The sequence below is a fragment of the Stenella coeruleoalba genome, assembly GCF_951394435.1.
Source record: "Stenella coeruleoalba genome assembly, chromosome: 7".
Taxonomy (NCBI): Eukaryota; Metazoa; Chordata; class Mammalia; order Artiodactyla; family Delphinidae; genus Stenella; species Stenella coeruleoalba.
In genome coordinates this window covers 122,276,460-122,299,554 of record NC_137153.1, presented here as the reverse complement: position 1 = coordinate 122,299,554, position 23,095 = coordinate 122,276,460, and the positions used below count along the sequence as shown (strand labels likewise).

The window sequence follows — 23,095 nt, the reverse complement described above, 5'->3', positions numbered from 1 at the left end:
TATCACAAACAGCTGGGGCTGCTGAGGCTGAAACGCAAAGGAATGACAATGACGAGGCCGACTGAGCGAGAGTCCATCTGCACACCGGGCCCTGCGGCGCGCTCCAGAGCTGACCAGCCAACCAGCTCAGCCCTGGCCTTGGCCTCATCCAGGCGGGGCCCGGCCAAGAATGTCTCCTCCTCCGCACCCCCGTCTCTTCCTCTCCAGAGCCCTCCCATCTGACGCTGACCCTGCCTGGCCTCGGGAGGTGCTCCAGATGGACAGGCAGACAGATAAAGACTTCCTTGAGGAAACACACCTTTGATCAGGGCGGGGGGCTCCCAGTCTGTGCTCCAGGGCCCTTCCCGTGGTGCATGGTGTTCTCTGAGGGCATAATCACCCACAGATGCAGGTATAGCTTGTCAGAGCCCTTGTCACTGGGCGTGAGCAGCTGGGAGTTCTCCCTGTGACAAATACTGCCATCGCCTTGGTGGATGACGTGCACGCCTGTCTTCAGCTAAACATGGATCATTTCCTCAGGGTAGACGCACCGAGTGGAAGCGGTGGGGCAAAGCCTGTGCAGCCTTTGTGCTCCCAAATTAGAGGCGGTCCTCATGCTGGCAAAGGAGCGTCAGAAAGTGCAGCATCAGCGTTTCATCAGCATTCGTTTGACGAGGCTCTGCCCTCGTTGACTATAGGCACAGTTCACATGTATTTTTCTGGTGGGGTGTTAATTTTTCATAGGTTTGTTTTGTAAGGTTGTTTCCACTGATATCACGTCTGCACATAACACTTGCTGCAAACTTTTTCCCCAGTTGCTCATCTGCCTTTTAGTATTGTTTATACTGTTTTTTGACACGTATTTGAACCCGCTAATCGTTGCCTTTATGATATTTTTCTTCGTTTTTATGGTTAGAAAGTCCTCCCTACACACACACACACACACACACACACACACACACACACACACACATCAGGATTTCTTTAAAATGGAAAATAGTGCCCAGCTCCAGGGGAAAGACCCTCCAGGACAGAGTCCCAGCAGCTCCCCGGCTCGGGAACCTTGTGGCAATGCCTCCAAAGCGTCCAGGGCCTTGCATCTGAGGCGGGGCTTGGGGTGGGGCTCCCTTAGCCTCACCCTGGGAGGCTGCCCTTCAGTTGGGTACTGGCCCCCTGCGGGTAGCAAGCGTTCAAACCCAACCCTGCCTCTCACTACCTAGCAGGACCGACTGGGCTGCAATTACAGTCCCCGTTTCCCAAGCTCTAGGTCTGTCCTCAGTGAGACGCCTCCCCGGGCCTCCCGTAAGACGGGAGTGCTCACAGGGTATGGGAAGGGGCCCGGCCCAGGTGCTGCCCAGCAATGCCGGGCCTCTTCACAATGGTTGCCAGGCAACAAGGACTCCTCTCTGGAAGGAGCCAGGTGCAGGCACGAGAGGGGCTGAAGGCAGCCCAGGCAGAGCTGAGGCGCGATGACAGCTACTCAGAAGCACAACCTCTTCCCGCCGGAACCTCACTACATCCCTGGGTAAGCGCCGGAGCCCTGCGGGGAGGCTGGGGTCCCCGAGGATGGGGGAGCAAGGCCGGGGCCTAAGGGCTGAAGGTTGCTCAGCTGTGAGGGGGGCCCCAGAGCTGGGTCTCCAGGAAGCTGAGGCCAGAGGGTGAGGCCCTTGAGCAGGAACCTGGGGACCCGGAAGGCCAGGGAAATGGGGGTGAGGCCGAGGGCTGGAGGGGCCAGGAGGGAGGGCTGGGGCGGGCTCGAGAGGGCCCGGCCGACCTGCCCTGCTGGAGCAGCCGTCTCAGGTGGCCAGCACGTCTGTCGAGAGCAGAAACTGGGGACAGCGCGACAGCTGGGGAGGCTGGCTTCTCCTTCCATAGAGCACTCCGCGCTTTAAAGAGGAGATGAACTGGGGATTCCCTGGCGGTCCAGTGGTTAGGACTCTGCACTTCCACCGCAGGGGGCACGGGTTCGATTCCTGGTTGGGGAACTAAGTTCCTGCATGCCGCGCAGCCAATAAAAATAAATAAAAACATAAAGAGAAGAGGAGCATGTGGAGTAAAGTGATGGACACCGATGCCAGGCCACCTTGCTAGGTGTCCCGCATGCCAACAACAGAAACGAGGGACTTCCCTGGCCGTCCAGCGTTTAAGACTCTGAGCTTCCACTGCAAGGGCCACGGGTGGGATCCTGGTCAGGGAACTAAGATCCAGCGTGCTGTGCGGCACAACCTAATAAATAAGAATAGAAACAGGCCTCCAGAGTGTGTGTACACACCAACACACACTCAGACCACATACAAGGAAAAGGCTGGGAAGAACCCGACCCAACTCTGGTGACACTGCAGAGGCTCTCGCCTTCAGCCCCAGCCGCGCGCCGCTGACTGACAAACTTGCATTCTCTTGAGCAGATCTTAAGAGGAAAGCAACGCACCCCCCTTGGACGTTACACAGGCCCCGGGCAGCAGTGGACGCCCTCAGGGCTTAGCCATGGCGCCCACACCACTTCCCCACGGGCCTCAATGACGCTCAGCTCCAGTGCCACCTCCCGCCAGCCTCCCGGGTGGCCGCCATCTGGGCCCAATGCCCACCATACCTTCCTGGCGGGACCGACTCGTGTACAATGGGCTGCCCTGTGTCTCAGGCCACCCCTGCAATGCTTTCGGGGGGGGCAGAGCTCCCCGTTGCCTCATCTTTAAGACCCTTGTTGTTGGAAGATGGCTGGGTGGATGGGACCCCGATGGTGGTGATGACAGAGCTCCCCTCCCGTGGGCCAGCCCCGTTCTCAGTGCTTGGCCTGTGTGCCCATTCAAGCCCCAAGAGCCCCGGACGGCAGGTGCTGCCGTGACCCCATTCTGTAGGCGGGTCGCGGATCTTGCCTGTGGCCAGTAGGCTGGGCCCACACCGGCTCCTCTCTCCTCCACAGCTATGCCGGCTTCTACCCGCAGCTGCGCTACCAGGTGGGGAACACCTATGGGCGCACCACGGCGCAGCTGCTCGCGGACGCCAGCGTGCCGAAGAGCCCGTGCTCCGTGCTGTCCCCCATAGCCAAGCCCAAGTCCATCGAGGACTTCAGCAAGTCCCAGCCACCTTTTACGCCCTGCCGTGAACTGACAGAGCCCTACGTCTGCCAGTACACCAGTTAAGCCGCTGCCCGCCCACCGGCCCTGCAGCCCCGGGGACGCCCCCATGCCTGCTGTGGCTCAAGGCTGCCCTGTCCATACAGGTCTGAAGCCCTACAAGAACTGTGAGATCCTGGGCCGGTTCCCACCCCAGGAGGTGGATGCCCAGGGGCCGCCGGGAGGAGAGAATGTATCCAGGCAAGTCCCACTGCCTGCAGGCTTCGTGCCCTACCCCCTCTACCCTCCCTGCCCACCGGGCAGGAAGGGGGACTCCAGGGACCTTGGACACCCGGGCCTGCGGTTGGCATTAGGGGAAGAGGCCTGGATGAGCGCCACCTCTGCCCGTGAGGCCCCCACGCAGTACCAGGTAACTGAGAGACACACTGGGAGCACTGGGATCAAGCCTCGCCACAGCCAGAGCCCGGTGGGGGCTGGGGCGCTGACTTGCCCCTCCCCATTCCAGCTGTGCCCCTGCATGAGGGAAGACTGCCTGGCCCCAGCCCACCAGCGGGAGACACTACGTGTGGGCTGCTTCCACAGGCCGCCCCAGATGGACCACCCCGACCTGATCCAGCGCAAGGCCATCTCAGGTGGGTGCCTGGGGCCTGGGCACGACACGCACCCGCAAGGCTCCAAGGGCCCAGGCAGGACCTGGGGAGAGCAAGTGAGGCTGCCCAAGGGCCCTCCCCGAGACTGGGAGCTCCTGTTGATCCATTCCTGTCTGTTTAGCGGGAGAGAGGAGCCCAGACAGACTTCCCTAACCCCCCGGGAGCAGGTGCGAATGCCCGGGCGGGGGAAGATGGGCATGATTGGGAACGGGGCCCTGGCTCCTCCTTCCCCAGGTTATGCTGGCTTTGTCCCTCGCTTTGCCTGGGTGATAGGGATGAATTTTCGCGATGGGGTCGCACAGGCCACAGATGAGTTTGACAAGAGCCAGGTATGTGGACACCATCCCTGGGCGAGCACAGAGGTCTCCACGCTCTGGCTTCCCTGGAGGGAGGGGGCTCTGCCTGGCCCAAAGAGGCTGCTCCCCTCCGCCCGCCCCTGCCCCCCAAACGTCTTTCTGACTAGGTCTTGGCTCTCTGCCTTGGAGTGTTGAAGACAGATGGGAAAAGACCCTGAGCCACTCATTCGCAGGAGAATGTCAGTCTTGCACCCACCGGGACATTCTGCTCACTGGTTACCAGTTGGGGGCGGCAGCACATGCCAACGCCTGCCTGTTTCCGCAGTTCCTGCTCAGAAATCCCTTCCGTGCCCCGGGCAAGAGGCTGCCCAGAACGCAGTGGCCTAACACCACCATCTACAGAAGCCAAGGTCTGATACCTTTCTACATGGGGTTCATACCAGGTGAGTGCAGTAGGCTCCCCGCCCCCATCCCAGACAAGGTCACGGTGACAGGTCACTGTGGGGAGGCGTCCGGGGCTGGGCTCCCTTACCCGTGCTGAACCTCAGGCAGAAGGCCAGCTGTGGGACCACACGATTCCCTTGGGGCAGGACTACCCAACGTCCCCTCTTCCCCAGTGTAGAAGGGTTTCACAGCCCTGACATTAGAAGTCAGACAGAGGCCAGCTGCCTGCAGACCATGCTGGCCTTCTAGAGGTTTCCTGTGCACAGGCCAGACCTGCCTTCAGGAGGCAGGGGCCCAGGGCAGCCCCAAGCTCCCAGGAGTCGGCGTGTGCGCAGGCCGAGCCGACCCCTCCAGCAGCCACTCGCGTGCTCGCCCTGCGCACGCGGCGAGCGCGCTCAGCTGCAGTGGTGCCCCTCGCAGCCATGCAGGACAACTACGCACTGACGTTTGGGAACAGCACCCGCAAGGCCTGCCAGAAGGAACTGGAGAGGCGCAGCCAGACACTATGAAAACGCTTTAATGGTGGTACCTGTACAGCATGTGATGTCGAGACAAGAAGAACAAATACACACACAGAAAGACAGGGCTATCAGAGAACAGGCTGAGTGAATAAAGAGTTCCCACGGCTCCCATGCCTCACCCGGTACCGCAGCCCTAGGCCACCTCCTCCTCGGCCTCCTCCTCAAACTCCCCCTCCTCCTCGGCCGTGGCGTCCTGGTACTGCTGGTACTCGGACACCAGGTCGTTCATGTTGCTCTCGGCCTCGGTGAACTCCATCTCGTCCATGCCCTCGCCCGTGTACCAGTGCAGGAAGGCCTTGCGGCGGAACATGGCCGTGAACTGCTCTGAGATGCGCTTGAACAGCTCCTGGATGGCCGTGCTGTTGCCGATGAAGGTGGCAGACATTTTCAGCCCGCGGGGCGGGATGTCACAAACAGCTGTTTTCACGTTGTTGGGGATCCACTCGACGAAGTAGCTGCTGTTCTTGTTTTGGACGTTAAGCATCTGCTCGTCCACCTCCTTCATGGACATGCGGCCCCGGAACACGGCGGCCACGGTCAGGTAGCGGCCATGGCGGGGGTCACAGGCCGCCATCATGTTCTTGGCATCAAACATCTGCTGGGTGAGCTCGGGCACCGTCAGCGCGCGGTACTGCTGGCTGCCCCGGCTGGTCAGTGGGGCGAAGCCGGGCATGAAGAAGTGCAGACGGGGGAAGGGGACCATATTGACAGCCAGCTTTCGCAGGTCAGCATTGAGCTGGCCCGGGAAGCGCAGGCAGGTGGTGACCCCACTCATGGTGGCCGACACCAGGTGGTTGAGGTCACCGTAGGTGGGCGTGGTCAGCTTCAGGGTGCGGAAGCAGATGTCGTACAGCGCCTCGTTGTCGATGCAGTAGGTCTCGTCCGTGTTCTCCACCAGCTGGTGCACGGACAGCGTGGCGTTGTAGGGCTCCACCACCGTGTCCGACACCTTGGGCGAGGGCACCACGCTGAAGGTGTTCATGATGCGGTCGGGGTACTCCTCGCGGATCTTGCTGATGAGAAGGGTGCCCATCCCGGACCCGGTGCCGCCCCCCAGCGAGTGGGTCAGCTGGAAGCCCTGCAGGCAGTCGCAGCTCTCCGCCTCCTTCCTCACAACATCCAGCACCGAGTCCACCAGCTCCGCACCTTCTGTGTAGTGCCCCTTGGCCCAGTTGTTCCCAGCACCACTCTGACCTGCAAAGGAGAGCAGCCAGTCGCTCTTCGGCCAGGCACGTGGTCACCACTGGTCACCCGTGCCAAAAGGCCAGATGACACGGCGTGAGGCCACACACAACCCCCCCACCGCAGGTACAGCAGGTGGACCCCCAGACGAATAACGTAACGACGTACCCGATTAGAAATAAAGAGTTCAAGCTAAAGTAGTTGAACGACAAGCCAGCTGCTCCCACGGGCAGCCTCCGCCAATTCCCAAGGGCAGAAGAACCGCCACCGCCTCTGACTCAGCCTGCACGGCTGGCAGATTACATCTGCCTGCTCCTTCCGTGCGTGCGGACAGCTGGGCCTTCCCCCCAAAGCCGCTTTAGGAGCGGGGATTGAGTGACTCGAGAAGGAAGGAGAGTGTCCTTGAACCCCGCTTCTACAGGGAGTGCAGAGTGAATCAGGACCTCGGCTCTGCGGTCCTAAAACTGACGACCTTGGGCACCCCTTGACCTATAAGGCGCCCTGGCTATCAAGCCACCCCCCAGCCCGACCTGCAGCTCACCGAAGACGAAGTTGTCCGGCCTGAATATCTGCCCGAAGGGCCCCGAGCGCACGGAGTCCATGGTGCCCGGCTCCAGATCCACGAGCACGGCGCGGGGCACGTACTTGCCACCTGGGGGGCGGGAGGGCGTCAGCGACGGGAGGGCCGCGGGGCGGCAGGGGGGTGGGGAAAGAGCGCGGGGGTCTCACCCGTGGCCTCGTTGTAGTACACGTTGATCCGCTCCAGCTGCAGGTCGCTGTCCCCGTGGTAGGTGCCGGTAGGGTCGATGCCATGCTCATCGCTGATCACCTCCCAAAACTGCGGGAGACGCGAGCGGGCCGGGCTGGGGCTGAGTCACGCCTGAGGTGCCCGGAGCCGGCCCCGCCCCGGACGGCGCGGCCCTCCCCTCCCCCGCCGCCGCCGCCGCCGCCGGGCCGTCCCCAAGGGCCCTCGCTGCCGCCCCCGCCCCGACTCCGGTTCGGGCGCCGCGCGGGGCCGCAATGCGGGGCCGCCGCCGCCCGCCCGCTGCCGCCATTTTTCCCGCCGCCCGCTCGCCCCGCCCGGAAGACCTGCGCCGGCCCCGACGCCCCCGCTCACCTTTGCGCCGATTTGGTTGCCGCACTGGCCGGCCTGCAGGTGCACTATCTCCCTCATGGCGTCGGCGGCGGCGGTGGCGGCGGCGGCGGCGGCGGCGGCAGCAGTGGTAGATGAGGAGCGAGAGCCGAAGAGCTGGCGCGCAGAGTGCTACAACTGACTCGCCGCCGGTGCTTATATAGCCGCCGCGCCCGCCCCCGCCAGCCTCGTATTGAGTTTCCAGAGCGAGGCTAGCAAGCGTCCTCATTTGATTGGCTGCAGCTCCGTCAATCTTTCCGCCTAACGCCCGCCTTCCCAACGCCTTTGGCCCTTTATTGGTCCGCCGCGGCCTCTGCTCTCCCTATCAAAATACCCCCCTTCGCTCTGCGGTGCTCTGTCCATTGGGTGTTTCAAATGATTGATTTGTTCTTTCATTGGTTGGCTCCGGAGAGCACGCCGACAGGCCGGCGCTATTGGCTACGCTGGGCCAGCGTCCTGGTAACCGCCGCAGTGCCGCGGGGACCCACGCGGGCGGGGGCGCGGGCTCGGGAGGGGCCAAGCGGGGAGGGCGGGGGAGGGCCGGCCCGAGGCCCGGGGAAGGTAGGCGGGGCGCGCCCCGTGGGCGAGCGCTTAAGCCCGGGCCCGCCTTGCGCCCTGTGGAGGGCGGTCGAGCGCGGGTTGCTGGGTCTCCCAGCCGAGGAGGGGCGCGGAGCCGTTCATAGCAGAGACATACGGGGCTCAGGAGCCAAGGGGCGGCGGGGCGGGTGTGTCGGTGGAGTCGGGCCCTCCCCCCAGAGCGGCGGAGACCTTGTGGCTCCCTGCTCCCCTCCTTGGTCCGCACCCGTCGCGGGCAGGTGGGGGAGCACGTGGGCCCGCTGCGCCGGGCCCGTGGAGAGGGGGCAGAGGAGGGGAGAAGTGGGCCCGGTGGGGCGGGGAGGGGCCCTGCCTAGCAGCGGCTTGTTGTGGAGACCGCGCTGGCCCTGCGCCCGTTGCCTTGAGACTTTGGCCCCAGGAGAGAACAGAACTGCGTGGAGACGAGGGCAGCGCCCAGGCCTCTGGGCAACCACGGACCAGTACACCTGGGTGGACAAATGTTTTTACTCGTCCTTGATTTTTGTTTGGGGGGAAAAAAAATTTATGAAGGAAAAACAGTTAAATTACACGTGGTCACACCTTTAATCACTCCTTTTACAAACAGTACACTTGCAGTATATTTGCATAACATTTAAGAAACCAGGAATTACGACCTTGGGTCTGCCCTGGACAGCCTCCATTGCCGTGGCCACTGGGTCCTCTGTAGATTCTGGTTTTCTCAGTGCGGTTCTTACCCTCCTTTGCTCACCAACCCAAGGGTGTTGGGGGCAATACCTGTTTATTTCTACCTAAAGAGAATGCGCTTTTCTCTTCACCGTGTAATACATGACACTACGGTATCATGGTATACTGCAGCGTTAGGACATGTTATTCTATACTTAATCTGTGGATGGAATTGTTGGGGCAAGCAGCATGCCGGCATAGAGATTAGCCTTTGCATCCCCTGAGAGTGGTCTGCAGCTGCAGTCCTGACCTGGAGGGTGAGTCAGCATGTCAAAGTGCTGGTCAGTCCCCCCTCCATGCCAGTTCAGGAAGGTGGGCCCGGCTTCTGCTGGCCACAGGCAGTGGCATGTGGGGTGTGCAGGGTCACTGCCTGGCATCCGGGGTTCTCACGGTGCCCTGCAAAGTGGTTTAGCTGCCCAAGCAGCAGTCTGCACGGCCCTGGCCCTGCAGCAGGGAGGCTCTGGGGCCTGGTAGCATTGAGTTGTCCCAAACCCACAAACTGGTGAGCAAGGGAGCAGCTCAGATTTTCCTCCAAGCGAGCCAGTGAGCAGTGCTCTTTGAGATGTTTGTCAAAGCCTTCTCTCCTTGCCCCCCACACTTGCCTGAGATCCCCACTGGCAAAGGTCCCTGTTTCCCGTGACCAGTGCACACAGGGCTGGGAGTTCGGCATGGCCCCCCTACTTTACAGGTAACAAAATAGAGGTTGTGTCTCCCACCCAGGTGTGAGCCCCAGAGCCCCCCGTGGCACCAGGTTGTCCACCTTGCCCTCCCAAAGTGAACACTGGGAACAAGACAGCAGGAAGCTCCCCGTGTCCCTCGGCCAAGGACCACAGTTGCCACTGCTGCCCAGGGCTGGCGGGGGTAAGCCCTGCAGGTCCCCACCCTTAGCCAAGGGTGTTCCTGCTGCAGGGTGGAGAGGTTGGGCTGGGGGGCCGGTCTGGGCCCAGTGCGGCTCTGTGGCCCAGCGGGACGCAGGGCAGAGTGGGCAGGGGCTGTGGGAGTGCTAGGCGCCTGGCCCTCCTGCCCCAGCCTGCAGCTGTCGGAGGCATCCACAACGACGGCTCTGTTTACCGGTGGCCATGGTCCCAGCGGGAGGGTGCGTTACCGCCAGGCAGGAGCAGCAGGCAGACAGTCGTTCACGGCCTCAAAGGACCCAGCAGTCAGCCTTTGTGGGCGGCCTCACCCGCCCCCGGAAGGAGAGGTGCATGGGGTACTTTCTTCCCCTCTCACTGCCTTCCCACCATGGGGAGGGGGACCTGCCCCCTCCATGTCCCCAGGGAAGCAGCCAGGCCCAGTCCCTCCTCAGGGGACTTCCATGGGAGTGAGGTTGATGTCAGAACCACAAGTGTGTCCTGAGGTTACAAAAGTGGGGGGAAGCCAAAAGGGGGTAATGAGCCTGCCCCAGGGGTCTTGTTCCCATGAGGCCCCTGTGGCTCTCAGAACGTGTGACTAGCTCCTTCCGAGGCCAGGGTGAGCCCCAGGCTCAGGAGACCCAGGAGCGTGTTGGGGGGGACAGGAGACCTGGAGGGGCTGAGAGGGACTAGGGGACACGGAGTGGGGCGGAGAGACCTGAGAAGTGAAAGGACATGATCCTGGACAATAATTGGTTCTGGGGTCCCCTGGTCTCATCTTCCTGACGATTCACACCTGTCCCCCCGGGTTTGGTTAGGCAAACGTGGGGGCCAGGGAAGGAAGGTGCTCCCATCAGGGTAGCATCCACGGACCGGGAGGCGGTGACTGGCCGCAGCAGCTAACGGGGCAAACCAGACCCCGAGCGGCCCGCAGGTCTGCGCGTGCGCGCCCCTCTCCGTGCGCGACTTGTGCCGGGACACGTGATCCGCCAATGCCCTCCTCTCAGGGCGGAGGCGTGAGGTCGGGCTGGGGTTGTGGGCAGCCCCGGGCTGGAGGGGTGTCCGGTTACCGCCCGGCCGCCAGACAAAAGCGGTCCTGTGTGGAAACCCGCTGCGCTGCGGGGAGGAGCAGGGGGCGGGCGGGGGCGGCCCCCTCCCGCACGCTCCACCCCCAGGTGGGCACCTGGCCCGGAGGCCTTCGACCGCCTCGCGGCCGAGGTGTTTCGCGTAGGTGGGGGCCTCCAGATGCGAGCGGCGCCGGGCGTCGCGGGCAGGACCCACTTCCTGGGGTGGGGGGCACTGAGCACCCCCTTTGCCCAGGCCGGCAGGGTGGCGCCCCTGGCGGCCGGCCAACTGTAGGCTGGCGGACCCGGGAAACCGCGCACTGGCTCGCCTGCCCCGCGCTCCGCCCCCCCCCAAGCCGCAGCCCGCAGCCCCGCGCCCGCCCACTCCCCTCCCCGCAGGGCCTCCCCCCCGCCCCTCCCCGCTCCGGCCACGCGCCACCCCGCAGCGCCGTGCCCTGCAGCGCCTGCGCCACGCTCTGCGGAAAAAGAGATAGAGGCAGAACGGGGACGGAAAGGAGTAGGGCGCCTTGGGGCCACCCGGTTCTGCATGTGCCCTCCCCACTCCCCGACGCACCTGCGGAACTCGCGGCCCTGCCGCGGCCACGTGACGTCCTCCAGCCCGACAGCCGACAGGGGGCTGGACGGCGCAGGAGCTGCCCGCGCGCGTCCTCCGCGGCGGCGGTGCGTGGGAGCCGGTCGCCCTTTCCCTCCTGTACCCACAGGGAAGGCCCCGGCCGCTTCCAGGCTCCCTGGACCCTGAGCTTCTTGCTGCGGGAAGTCTCTACGCTCTGGATTGGCCACTACTTAGGGCCTTCTGTCCCCAGTGGCCGCGGAGAGAAACAGAGTCACAGCTTGGGCCTCGGGGATCAGCTGTGTAGCCGCACCTCCGGGGAAGGCCAGCTCCCACGAGGGCTCAGTGCGGGCCCCGGGTGTGCGCTGGGGGCAGCAACGGCGCTGCCCCACTCCCAGCTCCCTATGGAGGCAGGTGGGGCCCTGCCCACGCAGCCTGGGGTTGGGGAGAGAAGACCACCCACACCTGGGTACAGGCTTGTTTATTTGCAAAGAAGGTGATGCAGGTGATGCAGATGTCCGCAGCCACTAGGATCCCTCAGGGCACCCAGAGGTCAACGGGGGTGGGGGCGCCCGCTCTTCACAACTGCTGGGAGGCCAGGACCTCGGGGTTCTCATAGCAGTGGGCCTCCTTGGCCGCAGCCTGAGGGGGGCTGCAGGCCTTGCAGGGGCAGCAGCGGCTCACCAGGCGGTCCCAGGGCTCCAGAGAACGGAGCCACAGGGGCAGCCAGGCCCAGGAGCGCAGGCGGCGGGGCAGCCAGGCTGGCCGGTGCCGCTGCAGGATGGCGACCAGGATGATGAGGAGTACCAGCACAAGCAGGGGCCCCCCAACTGCAGCCAGCACTGTACTCCCCGCCAGGGAGAGCCCGCAGGCGGCCAGCGGCAGCAGCAAGAAGCTGAGCAGCAGGTAGGCGACGGCCACCCAGCGGTAGCGGGCAGTCAGGTCCCCAAAGCGCTTGGCCAGTGGGATGGGCAGCCGGAGGACGGGCACCACGTACCACAACAGGATGCCAGCCAGGTTGAAGAAGAAGTGGATGAGGGCGACCTGGAGGGAGGGAGGGCAGGCAGGGTTCAGGAGCCTGGGCTCTGTGGTACGGGGTCCCCTGGGCTCCCCGGGATGCCTGCCCCTCCCTTTCTTGGCAGAAAGGGCACTAAGCCCAAAGGCAGTTTGCGGTCCCGCTCGTTAGCCGAGACGGCAGCCTGGGAGGGCAAATTCTGGCCAGCTGTGTTGGGCCCGCTCTTCCTGCACCCCCCAACACTTTGAGGGTCGGGGCCCTAGTACGGCATCCCCGTGTGGTAACTGCATCTGTGATGACCCCGTGGATTCGACCTTCCTCTGAGCTGGCTTAGCTTGCCAAAGCGTCGTTCATGGTGACCCCGCTCATGCCATCCCTGAGCGGGTTTGGCCACCCAGCCCTGGGCTCTGGCCTGGCTCCTGTGAGGAGGAGTTGCAGGGCCACACGTGGAGAGAACACAACTCCCTCCAGGGGTTGCTGAAGAAGTCGAGGAGTCGGTGTGGTGGGTGCAGTCCGGAGGGCTTCCTGGAGGGGGTGGATCAGGGCCCTGCACTGGGAGGTTCCAAATGGACAAAGAGCCAAGGCAAGAGAGCAGGTGGGAGTCGGGGAGGGCTGGGGTTCATCTCTTCTTGTGGGCAGCAGCCCAGCAAGATCCAGGCTTTCAGGAGCTGCACCTGTTAGGGTGCTGGGACAGAAGCAGTGGAGCACGGGATGATCTGGAGAGAATCCGCAGGATTGAATGGGACTGGGCGTGGGGTGCGCAGCTGGGGGAGGCATCCCGGAGGCAGAATTGTGACCGGCCAAGGGTGCACGGAGGAGGACGGTGAGTCGTCCACGTAGGGGCCTGTGGGGTTTAGGTGCCTGGGGGTGGGGGACATCCTAGAGGTGTTGGCGTAGAGGGGCTTGAGGCCCCCGAGGGCCGGGAGGCCTCAAAGGGACACAGCCAGCAGTATGCAGTGGTCCCTCAGGAGAGGTTGGGGGGAGCTGCCAGCTGGAAAGGAGGAGAAGGTACCCTGGGACTACAGGATCCTAGAAATGATAAGGTTGCAGGGGAAGAGAAGAAGGCCTGGGATCCTGAGAAATGCCCACAGGGCCCCTGGGGTCCCGGAAGATGAGGAGGCCGCAGGTTTGAGCAGGCAGCCAGAGGTGGGGCCCAGGAGAGCTCGAGCCTGAGGCCCCAGGGCAGGCCTGCCGCCTCCAGCCCAGAGGGCTGGACAGGAGGGGGCTGAGCCTGAGCGCAAGCCCCAGGCCTGTGTTGGGAGTGGGAGGGGCTTGGGGGCAGGGGAGGGGTGCGGGAGGGTGGTACCTGGACGGCGCTGATCAGCATATCCGAAGGGCTGGCCAGGGCAGCCAGCAGGGCCGTGGTGGTGGTGCCGATGTTGGAGCCCAGGAAGAGGGGGTACGCCCGCTCCAGGCTGATCACCCGGACCCCTGGGGGAGCCAGGGGTCGTCACGGGCCCCTCACCCCCTGCCCCCTCGGCCAGGTACCACCTGTCGTGCTCACCCATGAGCGGCACGACGGCTGCAGTGAAGACGCTGCTGCTCTGGAGCGCGAAGGTCAGGCCGGCCCCCACGAGGATGGCCAGATAGCCGCTGAGCCAGCCGAATGGGGAGGGGAAGTCTGCGGAGGGGGAGCCGGTCACCCGCAGTCGGGCCTCCTCGCCGCCACCCTCACCGCCTCCCCAAGGCCCACCAGCGTTGACGACGGTGCTCACGGCCTGGCCCACGCGGCCCCGCAGAGTGGAGCTGAGCAGCTTGACGATGAGGGCGAGGCAGGCACAGAGCACGAGCAGGGAGGCAGCCAGCAGGATGAAGCCCACGGCCAGGTCCGCGAGCGCTGTGCCCTCGAACAGGTGGCGGCCTGGTGGCGGGGCAGGGGTGGGTGAGCTGCGGCCAGCGCGCGGGGTGGGCGGGGCAGGGGTGGGTGAGCTGCGGCCAGCGCGCGGGGTGGGCGGGGCAGGGGTGGGTGAGCTGCGGCCCGCGCGCGGGGTGGGCGGGGCAGGGGTGGGTGAGCTGCGGCCCGCGCGCGGGGTGGGCGGGGCAGGGGTGGGTGAGCTGCGGCCAGCGCGTGGGGTGGGCGGGGCAGGGGTGGGTGAGCTGCGGCCCGCGCGCGGGGTGGGCGGGGCTGGGGCGGGTGAGCTGCGGCCCCGCGCGCGGGGTGGGCGGGGCTGGGGCGGGCGCCGGGCCTCACAGGGAAGCTGCTCCTCGGCGGCAGAGCTGTTCCTCGCAGGGCAGGGGCCCCCAGTGGCCGCCGCACAGGTGCTGCTGTTCCCTGCAGTCTGGGGAGGCAAGGCGGGTTGGGCTCAGGACAGGCTCAGAGTAGCCAGCACCGGCTAATTCAGTGGGTCGGAGTTCAGGGGTCCAAGGCACCTCACCGTCTGCACCTCGGTGCCACACCATCGCTTAATGAGGCTACTGTTGGTAGCGTTGCCTGTGCCGCGGCCCGTAATGACATCAGCGTCCAGCTGGGGGACAGAGGAGTCTGGGTCTGGTGTTGGACGCCCCGGGGGCTCAGAGGACCACAGCCCGGCCCAGTGTGCTCTCTCTTCCCCAGCCGATGACGCCCTGCCCACATCTGCCTCGACTGTCTGTCGCCACCTCCCCAAGAAACCCCTCCCCGCCACGCCTGGCGTGTGGGTCCTGCCGGAAGCAGCGGCTGGCCTCACCTGCACGATGAGGCGTGTGAGCGGCCGTGTCAGCACCTTGAGGATGTCAGGCGCGCGCCCCCCGGGCTGCAGGCTGGCAGCGCCCAGGGCCAGTGCGCTGAGCCTCTCCAGGGGGGCCGCAGCGCTCTCCAGCGGCAGCAGGGTCAGCGCCGTGAGCCAGTTGAAGACGCCGTGCACGGCTGAGCCGCCAAAGGCCCTGAGGCCACACGGAGTTGGGTGGTCGGAAGCCCCAGCCGCAGCCCCTACCCTCCCCCGCACCTCACTCACCTCCGAAACGCGTCCCGGTCCCCCGACTGTGCCATCGAGACCAGGGTGCTGGTGACGGATGTGCCCACGTTGACGCCCATGATGACGGGCACAGATGCCCGCACGGTCAGCACTGTAGGGGCACTGCATCAGCCTCTCGGCCCTCACCCCGCCACCACCATCCTGGGGGAGGGGAGGGGGGCACTCACGCTTGGAGGCCACCATGCTGACCACGATGGAGGAGGACGTGCTGGAGCTCTGCACGAGGACCGTGCCCAGCACGCCGATGACCAGTCCAGCCACAGGGTTGGACAGCACCACGTTGTCCTTGAAGATGTCTCCAGCTACCTTGCCTACGCCCGGGAGATGGTGCCCTGAGGCTGGGGACGGTTGGCTGGCTGCCCCACCCCCAGCCACCTAGCCAGTCACTCACTGCCTAGCAGCTGGAAGGCAGAGCTGAGGATGTCCAGGGAGCAGATGAAGAGGTAGAGGCTGCCCAGGAGCCCACAGGCCTTGAGGAAGCCAGCAGCCCCCTGGAGCACCCTGCCGGCCATGCTGAGCTCTGAGGACAGAGGGCAGGGCTGTCCTCAGCCAGTCCCCACCCTGCCCCCGCCCCGGCTCCCCTTCCAGGCCCCTTCCTCTTCTCCCCTCTCCCAGCACAGGGCCAGGGTCCCTCTCCTCTGTTCCTTTGCAGAGTGGCCAAGCAGACAGCCCCTTAGGGCCTCCGGGGAGCCTCACTGCCCACAGGAGGGAGGAGGGAGGGCAGGTGGGCAGGCAGGCCGTTGAGCTGAGGGACCAGGGTGCCCTGGTGGTGGTCTGCGTGGCGGGTTTCCATGGGGCCCGTTGAGGCAAACCCCCTCCTTGCTCTCTCTCCCCAAGAACCCTCTCACGCTCACACCCTGGCAAGTCCGAGCCTCGTTTGTCCGGTTACCCAGCATCTCCAGACCTACCTTTCCAGGACTGGCCAGTGTCCTTTAGCTGAGGGAGGGCCCAGGGGTCCACATCCCCGTCTTCCAAGATGGGGGCAGAACCGGAGGTCCCTGCAGGGATCAGGGTCAGGTAGGGCCAGGAACCTAGCTGTTTCCTGGACACCTTTAGGTGGCGCCCAAAGGGGTTGGGGGGACTGTGGCACAGGGGCTTGGGGTGAGGGACAAGAGTGGGAAGGAGGGGGGCCCCTAACTGTTCCGGCCCCTGGGCTCTCCTGGGGACGGATGGGCTGGAGCCCCTTTCCCAGCTTCCCCAGAGCAATGGGTCAGGGGCCAGGTGGGTGGGCAGGGAGGCAGGCCGAGGCTCCGGGACCCTGGGGCTGCTGGTACCTGCATTTCCCAGCCTCTGGTCCACCAGGCCAACTGTGTCCAGAGTGGCAGGAGGGTCCTGGGCGCAGGTGAGGGAACTCGGCATGGATTTTGGGCAGGGACAGGCCCAGGCCCAAATCTAGATCTGCTGGGGCGAAGGGCAGTTCAGACACAGCTCCTACCCCTGCCCGCCAGGTCTTGGGGTCCCCTGGCCTGAGACCTCACCGCTGTCCTCCTTTCCCACCCGCCGTTGGCCTTGGTGACTGTCCCCTTCCTCTGTCTGCAGGGAGATGGCTATAGTGACCTCGAGTGGCTGTCAGGTGAGCCCAGTCCAGTTTGGGGGGACCGAGTTGAGGGAACCCTGGCTCCATTGCTGGTCCTGGCTGGAAGAAGGCCTGGTGGGTGGCCTAGGGTGCTGGGGTGTGGCCGGAAGTGGTCGGGAGCCGGGGACTCGGGGACCTCTCCTATCAGGTGTCACAGAGACCACTGCAGCCGGTCGCGGCTTAGACTCTGGTATTTGGTACCAAACGGCAACATCTCCGCTTGATAAGGGCCCCACCTCCAGTGATGGGGGGCAGGACAGGGGGCTTGGTCGCCCCCACCCCACCTCAAGGCTCCCTCCTCAGCCTGCTGGGTCTGGAGCTCCCATCGAGCCGCCTACCTCAGCTCCCAGTGCCCAAGGCCCGGGAGCTGGGGAGCCTGCTGCCCCCAAGCTGCTCTCTCTCCCTCAGCTCCTAGAGAGTGGGGGGGCGCCTAAGCCCTGGAGGTCACCCAGCCCTGACCCCAGTGTCCTGGGTCCCCACCTGGTCCTAGAAGCTCCTACCTGTGTGGGTAGTGAGGGGCACCTTCGGGGAGGAGACACAGGCCAGGAGCAGCTGCAGGTCAAAGATCTGCTGGGCGCGCACATGACCTGCCGTGCGCTGAGCCCCATTAATGTTTACCCAGGAGCCGAGGCCCCTGAGGGGTGCCGCTGCAGCCCCGGTGCCCGCCTCGTCCAGGCCCCACTGTCACTCAGGGCTGTTGCGGGGCTGGGCAGGGGGTCCTGAGTGCTGGACTTCCACGAGTGGATGACTCGGTGACACGCCAGGTGTGCCTGCTGCCTGCCCAAGGCAGGGCAGGGTGCTGGGGCTCTGACTGGCCAGCCTGGGGACCCCTCGGGAAGCTCTACGGACCTCACCGTGGTTTTCCTGCCCAGGTCCGATAGCCAGAGGGAAGCCCTTTGCACCAGGTAGGCGGGGAGGGCAACAGCCCCTGAGGTCATCCAGTTCAGGTCTGGGCTTGGGGCAGGGCTGGGCCTGGCAGAGCGCCCTGCGGGCTCAGCCCCAGTGCTGGGCAGCAATGGTCACGGTCACGGGTGTCATGCCATCATCTGCAAGGGGGAGGGCGGGCCAGGCCCCTCCCCCAGGCCACGTTGCTGCCCAGCCCACTGCCCAAGCTCACCTGGACCAGGAGACTCGGCCCATCCTGTTCTCGCTCCAGCTGAGCCCTGAGCGGCCCCCTTGCTCGTGGAGTGCCTCTTATTGGGGTCAGTCCCCTTCCTGCTCCTGGGATGTGGGGAGGAAGAGCTGTCCGGCTGGGGCCGGCCCCTCCCTGTCAGGCCTGGTCTTCCTGCCCCTGCTTGCTGCCCACCGGTCACTGGTGCAGGGGGACTTTGTCCCCAGGAGGGCGGAGGTTTCTGAGTGTCCTCTCAGCACATTCTCTCGTCCGTCCCTGCCACCCGCTGCCCGGCGCGGGCCCCGTGGGCCCTCCCAGGGCCTCCTTCCTGTGCGGGGGTGGGGATGCTGCAGCCCAATTGGTGGGGTCTGCGTCCGCTGTCTCCAGCACATGCTCTGGTCCCTCTGAAGGGCCTGTCTGGTGGCCACGGGGAGGCAGAAGGAAGCTGAGGGCCTGGCATGGGAGCGGCTGTCCTGAGCAGCCCTTCAGGCAGGTCCCCCCACCCTGGGCCTGGACCTCCTTGGACACCTGTGGCAGCAGTGACTGGGCCTGCGGGGGACCCTCCCCAAACAGCTCCCGACACAGCGGGAGCTCAGTGAGCAGACGAACATCGCAGGGCTGCCTCACGGGCCAGGGGTGAAGGGAGAGGCCCTCCCTCCCTCCGGGCTCACGCCTCTGGGCCGTTCTGTAGAGGAGGGGAGACCTGCTCCAGCAGGACCGGGAACAGCCTCTGCCGGGCCCTGCCGCTCCGGCCTGCAGCCCAGACCCTTTCAGGAGCCACCCTGTGAGCTGGGTCTGGACCCGGGCTGGCCTTGCAGGCGACTCTGACAGCAGCACCGCTCCCCTGCACACAGACCAGCGCGGGGCCTGGGAATCCTGGCTGGGATTCCAGCTCCTGCAGGGGCTTACGGTACTGTGGGCACAGCTCCCGACCTTAGGTTGTGGCCCCGGGGTGAACACGCAGAGTGGCACCCGGGACACTCTGCCGCCAGGCTGTTCTGGGCAGACGTGCCAGAGGTTCTGGGCAGGCGTGCTGCAGACCGGCCGGAGCTCAGGCCTCGGGGCTGCCTGGGGGGTCCCAGCAGAGGCCGCTGCAGCCCCAGAAGCAGCATCTGGGCTGGGGGAAGTGGGGCTGGGGGCCCAAGGCAGGCCAAAGCCTGGCCGGCTGCTGAGTGATGGCGGTGCTGCCTTTGAGGGGCGTGGGGGGCTGGGGTTCTGTGCGAGGCGGCTCCCGCTCGGCCCTGACGGCCAGGAAGGCAGCCAGGTCGAGGTCCAGCATGGCCACCCCTCCACGGGGCGTGGGTGTGCTCTGGCGGCACTGCGGGCAGGGGATCCAGCGCTGCTCGTGGGCTGGCGTGTCCAGCCGCCGCACGCACGCCTGGCAGAAGGTGTGACCGCAGTAGAGGCGGCGGGGTAGGTGTCCAGTGAGGTCATAGGCTGAGTAGCAGATGACGCAGTCACCTCGCTGGGGCCCAGCGGCTGTGCCCTCTTCGGAGGCCCGGGGACCCTCTGGCGGCAGCATCCTGGGGGAGGCATGCAGGGGGGTTGCAGCCTACCCGTCCCAGGCTGCCCATGCTTGTCCTGCGTGGTTGGGGCCTCAGCACCAGAAGCCCCACCGGAGGACAGGAGCCCAGGCCTCTGCGGACACGGGAGGGTGGGTGGTGGCCAGTGGGCCTGGTGGACACCAGGCTCTGGGCACAGCCTGGGTCCCTGTGACAGCTGCTGGGCAGCACCCTGCCCTGCTGTCTGGTCTCCCTCTGTGGCTCTCGTGCGCCATCCCAGGCCCGAACCCACCCCAGCCTGCCTGAGCCGCAGGCGTCTCTTACCTGCATCCGCTCTGCTGGGTGGCTATGTCCAGCCAGAGGGTGGCTGGGCGTAGGGGGGACCCAGGGCGCCCTGCGGCTCCCTCCTTGGGGCTCGCGTTACTGGCCTACCACGGACCAGTCAGCAGGGAGGCAGGTGGTGGCTGTGGGCAGGCGTGGGCTCCCCTTTCAGCCACAAAGAGCTTGCAACTGGATCCACCGGCACCACCAACTCATCAGGAGATAAGGGCCCCCCCCACTCTGCCTGCCCCGCCCCCTTCATGCGCAGACCCAGCTCCACTAACCCCTCACCCAGGCCTGGCTTTGCCACTCAACTTTGCCCATCTTCCCGCTTCGTCCACCCAGACCTGTGCCCACCCCACCCGCACTCATACTCCACCCCCACCTCACGATGGGAAAGCTTTTTGGCTTTGACCTGGGTGATGCCTGTTCTTCAGTTCTTAGTTCAAGCGTCACCTCCTCCAGGAAGCCTGCCAGGACCCCCACCAGCTCAGAGCTCTGAGGGGTCCTTCTGCTCTGTGGCTCAAGCACAGTCACGGTGTGTGTGTCCATGTTGATTTGTCCCATTGCCTTTGTCCCTGTCTGGGCTAGGCCTGTCATGTTCCCATCACAAGCCAGCCCCGTAAGGCTGCAAGGAGGCCCTCCAGCACAGGAGTGGAGATCCCCACTCATACAGAGACCACCCAGAAACTCTCTGAGGTGCAGGGCACCGCGGGCAGCTCCGGATGCCCTCCTCAGAGGTCACCTCCCCCTGGCCTCTGCCTGGTCAAAGCTCTGGGGCCAGCCCAGTGACATAGCAGAATGGGGTGTGTTGGGAAGGGTGGGTTGAGGTCAGGACCCCAGAACCCTCTCTGTCCCGCTAGAGGAAGCCAGGCCCAGAGGGTCCCCTCCTTACTCCTGCCATCCTGGCAGGCCCCCGCCTCCTGGGCTGGTCAGATGGGTTTTTGGTGACTGGCCCAGGTGGGGTCATCTTCCTGTGCGGGCCAGTCATGGGGCAGGGCCGGGAGCCTGAGCCCCGTGGAGTCAGGCCAGTGACACGCCTGCCCACGCCCAGGGACCAGTCCTGCCGTGTGGCCAGTCACCAGGGGTCGGGGGAAGGCTGGCACCAGGACACGTCCATCCTGCGGGGCCAGCTTGGCCTCCTCCGGCTCTCTCTGCCTGGTCCCGGAAACATCAGTGTGCCCGGTACCGGCCTCGCTGCCCAGTCTTCACACCGGCATCCCGGCCTCACCCCCGTGCCAAACGGCTCAGCGCCCCACATGCCCCTGACGCAGGTGCGCTGTGCTGCTTGGACAGGTGGGGGATGGGTCTGGCCCAGCGCCTTCTCTGCCCACCTCCACAAAGCCCAGGCCCCAGAGGCAGGACAGCAGGGAGAAGCACACGGCAGATGTTCAGGAATTGGATGTTCTGTGGGAAACCAGGAAAACACCCCGGCCGAGGCAGGGCAGTGAGTCTCGGGTGGGCAGGCTCGGTGCTGGCCACCTGGGCTCCACTCCTGGAAACCTGCCCGCGCCGGTGCCGCCCACCACCGCACTGCCAGCACCGTCCTCCTGGAGGCGTCTCTCGGGCTCTCCTCCTGGTTCCAGGCCCAGCATGCTCCTGCCGTGTGACCCGCAGACTCTCTTGTCTCCCATGCTCACCCTCGGCCCCAGGGAATGCAGGGCAGCTCAAACCCAGGCCCGACCAGCCTTCCTGTCCAGCCTCTGGGCCAACCTGAGAGTGCAGAGCAGGTTAGGTTGTCATGAGGCTGCCCCACCCCGGAATGTCCCATAGCGGCTGGCAGCCTGTGGTGGCCTCCAGCCTGGGACCCTCCCAAAGCGGGTAGCAGCAAGGAAGAGGGGCCGGGACGAAGCTCGCCCTGCTTTATTGCCTGGCCCTGGGCCTTGAAGAGGTGGTCAAGGGTGTCCCCGGGGCTGCCATTATGGCTAACGCCCAGGGCTCTGTTTCAGGGGCGGGGGCTGAGCTGTCAGCCTTCTCGGTGGGTAGGTGCCGCTGTCCAGGGTGGGGAGCAGCCAACGCCCATGACAACAGGCCAGTGGCTGTTCCAACTGTCCAGGCACTGCTGTGGCCACCTGAGCAGAGACCCGGCTTGCCGTGTGGGGGCGCCGCGCAGCAGGCCCTGCGGCCCAGGGGCCAGGCTAGGAAATGACACAGCACCAGCAGTGGTGGGCAGTGTTGCCGCCACACCCCATCGGCGGCAGGCCAGCGTAGGTCAGTCCTGCCTGGCCCTGCCCACTGCCATAGTGGGTGCAGGGCTGCTGCCAGGCCTGCTGGCCTTGGATGGAGGCAGGCCCCTTGGCACCCTTGGGCCCTGGGGCCTCGTCGGTAGGCTCCAGGGTGCAGGACCCCACGGGCAGAGGCTGAGACTCCAAGGAGGATGGAGCCGCGTCCAGCTGCTGCCCCAGCTCGGGCCGCAGGTGAGCCCTCGGGATGCTGACATGGGCATACGGGTCCTTGACGAGCATCTCAGGGGGGTCCATGGCTTGCCCTGGCAGGGGTGGGCAGAGGAGACAAAATCAGCTCAGTGGAGGGGAACCCAAGAAAAGCCAGGCTGTGGAAGCGCCTGAGTGTGTGTGTGAGGCCTATGTGTCAGTGCGTGTGCAAGGCAGCGGAGAGTAAGGAGAGTGAGGGCCAGCGTCTCCTAGCTGCCCCCAGGTGTCCCCTGCCCTCCCTGAGAGACAGGACCCTGTGACGGAGCTGGGAGTGGGGTGGGGGCTGGGATATGCAGCTAAGCTGGTCCTACAGGGGGTGCGGAAGCCCCTCAGCCCAGGACCCACCTGAAGTGGTGGCGGCAGCAAGCTGTCTTGTTCTCTGGGCCGGTGCCCGTGAGCTCTCTGGGCCGGGCCCCGGCGCCCGTGAGCTCTCTGGGCCGGGCCCCGGCGCCTGTGAGCTGAGCGACTGGCAGCTGCCCTTTCCCTCCTGGGGAGGGGTGGGGCTGTGGGCGGGGCTCAAAGATGGGGTTCCCAGGATCCCAGGAGGCCCCGGCTCCTGGAGCACAGCGGCCACCCACCGTTCCTTTTTTGGATGGGCGTTGACTGCAGCCTGGCCTCCCCGGGACATTGCCAGCCTGGGTGATTCAGCCTCAACGCATCTGGGGCATGTCCTGGCCCTCCAGGGACCTGCAGCTCACCAGAAGGCAGGACAGGAGGCGAGTCTGGGGTCAGGCCTGCAGGTGGTCTGGGGGCCCAGCCATTACTCACACGTCTCAGAGCCTCTGCTCCGAAGCAGAGAGCAGAGGTCCTCACTGTGACCCAGCCTCTACCCCGCAGGCAGAGACCAAGATGTTTGCGAACACACGGCTTGGAGGTTTGCTGGTTTTTTTAACCGATAAGAAATGCTCGGTTTACACACCTTTGCCGATAAAACTTACTTATCTTACAATTGGCGACATGGGCTTCATACACAAGTGACGTTTCTAGCTCATTTCTGAAACTAGTTTCCCTCTGGTTGGTGGCCTCGTGGGCCACAAGCCCCCGATCCCTCAGCGTCCCCATCCTTGGCCCTTGCATCCCCTCCATCTGTGAGGGGGCACATAGCACCTGCCATACAGGGTCGCTGTATGTGGGGGGGTGGA

General features: G+C 65.2%; 5 protein-coding genes across 6 annotated transcripts; 1 reads left to right on the top strand and 4 right to left on the bottom strand.

Moving 5' to 3' along the window:
• Positions 1-1,347: 1,347 nt before the first annotated feature.
• Positions 1,348-4,952, top strand: CIMIP2A (ciliary microtubule inner protein 2A; the record flags this gene model as incomplete). 2 transcript variants are annotated; one of them, XM_079926539.1, is made up of 7 exons in its annotated part: positions 1,348-1,504; positions 2,900-3,114; positions 3,200-3,462; positions 3,604-3,685; positions 3,938-4,032; positions 4,325-4,442; positions 4,864-4,952. In XM_079926539.1, the coding sequence occupies exons 1-7, from the start codon at positions 1,449-1,451 to the stop codon at positions 4,950-4,952; spliced, it is 918 nt and encodes a 305-aa protein (XP_079782665.1). In that variant the 5' UTR covers positions 1,348-1,448. The 2 variants fall into 2 exon arrangements, with proteins under 2 accessions (XP_079782665.1, XP_079782664.1); XM_079926538.1 differs by having other exon boundaries at positions 3,559-3,685.
• On the bottom strand, positions 4,945-7,395 carry TUBB4B (tubulin beta 4B class IVb). Its single transcript, XM_079926537.1, has 4 exons — positions 7,264-7,395; positions 6,876-6,984; positions 6,688-6,798; positions 4,945-6,158 (listed from the first exon to the last, which is right to left on the bottom strand). Exons 1-4 carry the CDS (start codon positions 7,318-7,320, stop codon positions 5,098-5,100), a joined length of 1,338 nt encoding a protein of 445 aa, XP_079782663.1. The 5' UTR covers positions 7,321-7,395; the 3' UTR covers positions 4,945-5,097.
• A 3,842-nt stretch (positions 7,396-11,237) lies between these two features.
• On the bottom strand, positions 11,238-16,985 carry SLC34A3 (solute carrier family 34 member 3). The gene is made up of 10 exons (XM_079926597.1): positions 16,286-16,985; positions 15,920-16,009; positions 15,403-15,531; positions 15,179-15,322; positions 14,991-15,102; positions 14,433-14,919; positions 14,249-14,336; positions 13,562-13,918; positions 13,364-13,488; positions 11,238-12,086 (listed from the first exon to the last, which is right to left on the bottom strand). Exons 1-10 carry the CDS (start codon positions 16,368-16,370, stop codon positions 11,622-11,624), a joined length of 2,082 nt encoding a protein of 693 aa, XP_079782723.1. The 5' UTR covers positions 16,371-16,985; the 3' UTR covers positions 11,238-11,621.
• A 1,764-nt stretch (positions 16,986-18,749) lies between these two features.
• Positions 18,750-19,870, bottom strand: RNF224 (ring finger protein 224; the record flags this gene model as incomplete). The annotated part of the gene is made up of 1 exon (XM_079927302.1): positions 18,750-19,870. The coding sequence occupies exon 1, from the start codon at positions 19,218-19,220 to the stop codon at positions 18,750-18,752; it is 471 nt and encodes a 156-aa protein (XP_079783428.1). The 5' UTR covers positions 19,221-19,870.
• A 263-nt stretch (positions 19,871-20,133) lies between these two features.
• Positions 20,134-22,325, bottom strand: CYSRT1 (cysteine rich tail 1). Its single transcript, XM_079927157.1, has 2 exons — positions 22,299-22,325; positions 20,134-22,009 (listed from the first exon to the last, which is right to left on the bottom strand). The coding sequence occupies exon 2, from the start codon at positions 21,999-22,001 to the stop codon at positions 21,660-21,662; it is 342 nt and encodes a 113-aa protein (XP_079783283.1). The 5' UTR covers positions 22,002-22,009; positions 22,299-22,325; the 3' UTR covers positions 20,134-21,659.
• Between the last annotated feature and the right edge of the window lie 770 nt (positions 22,326-23,095).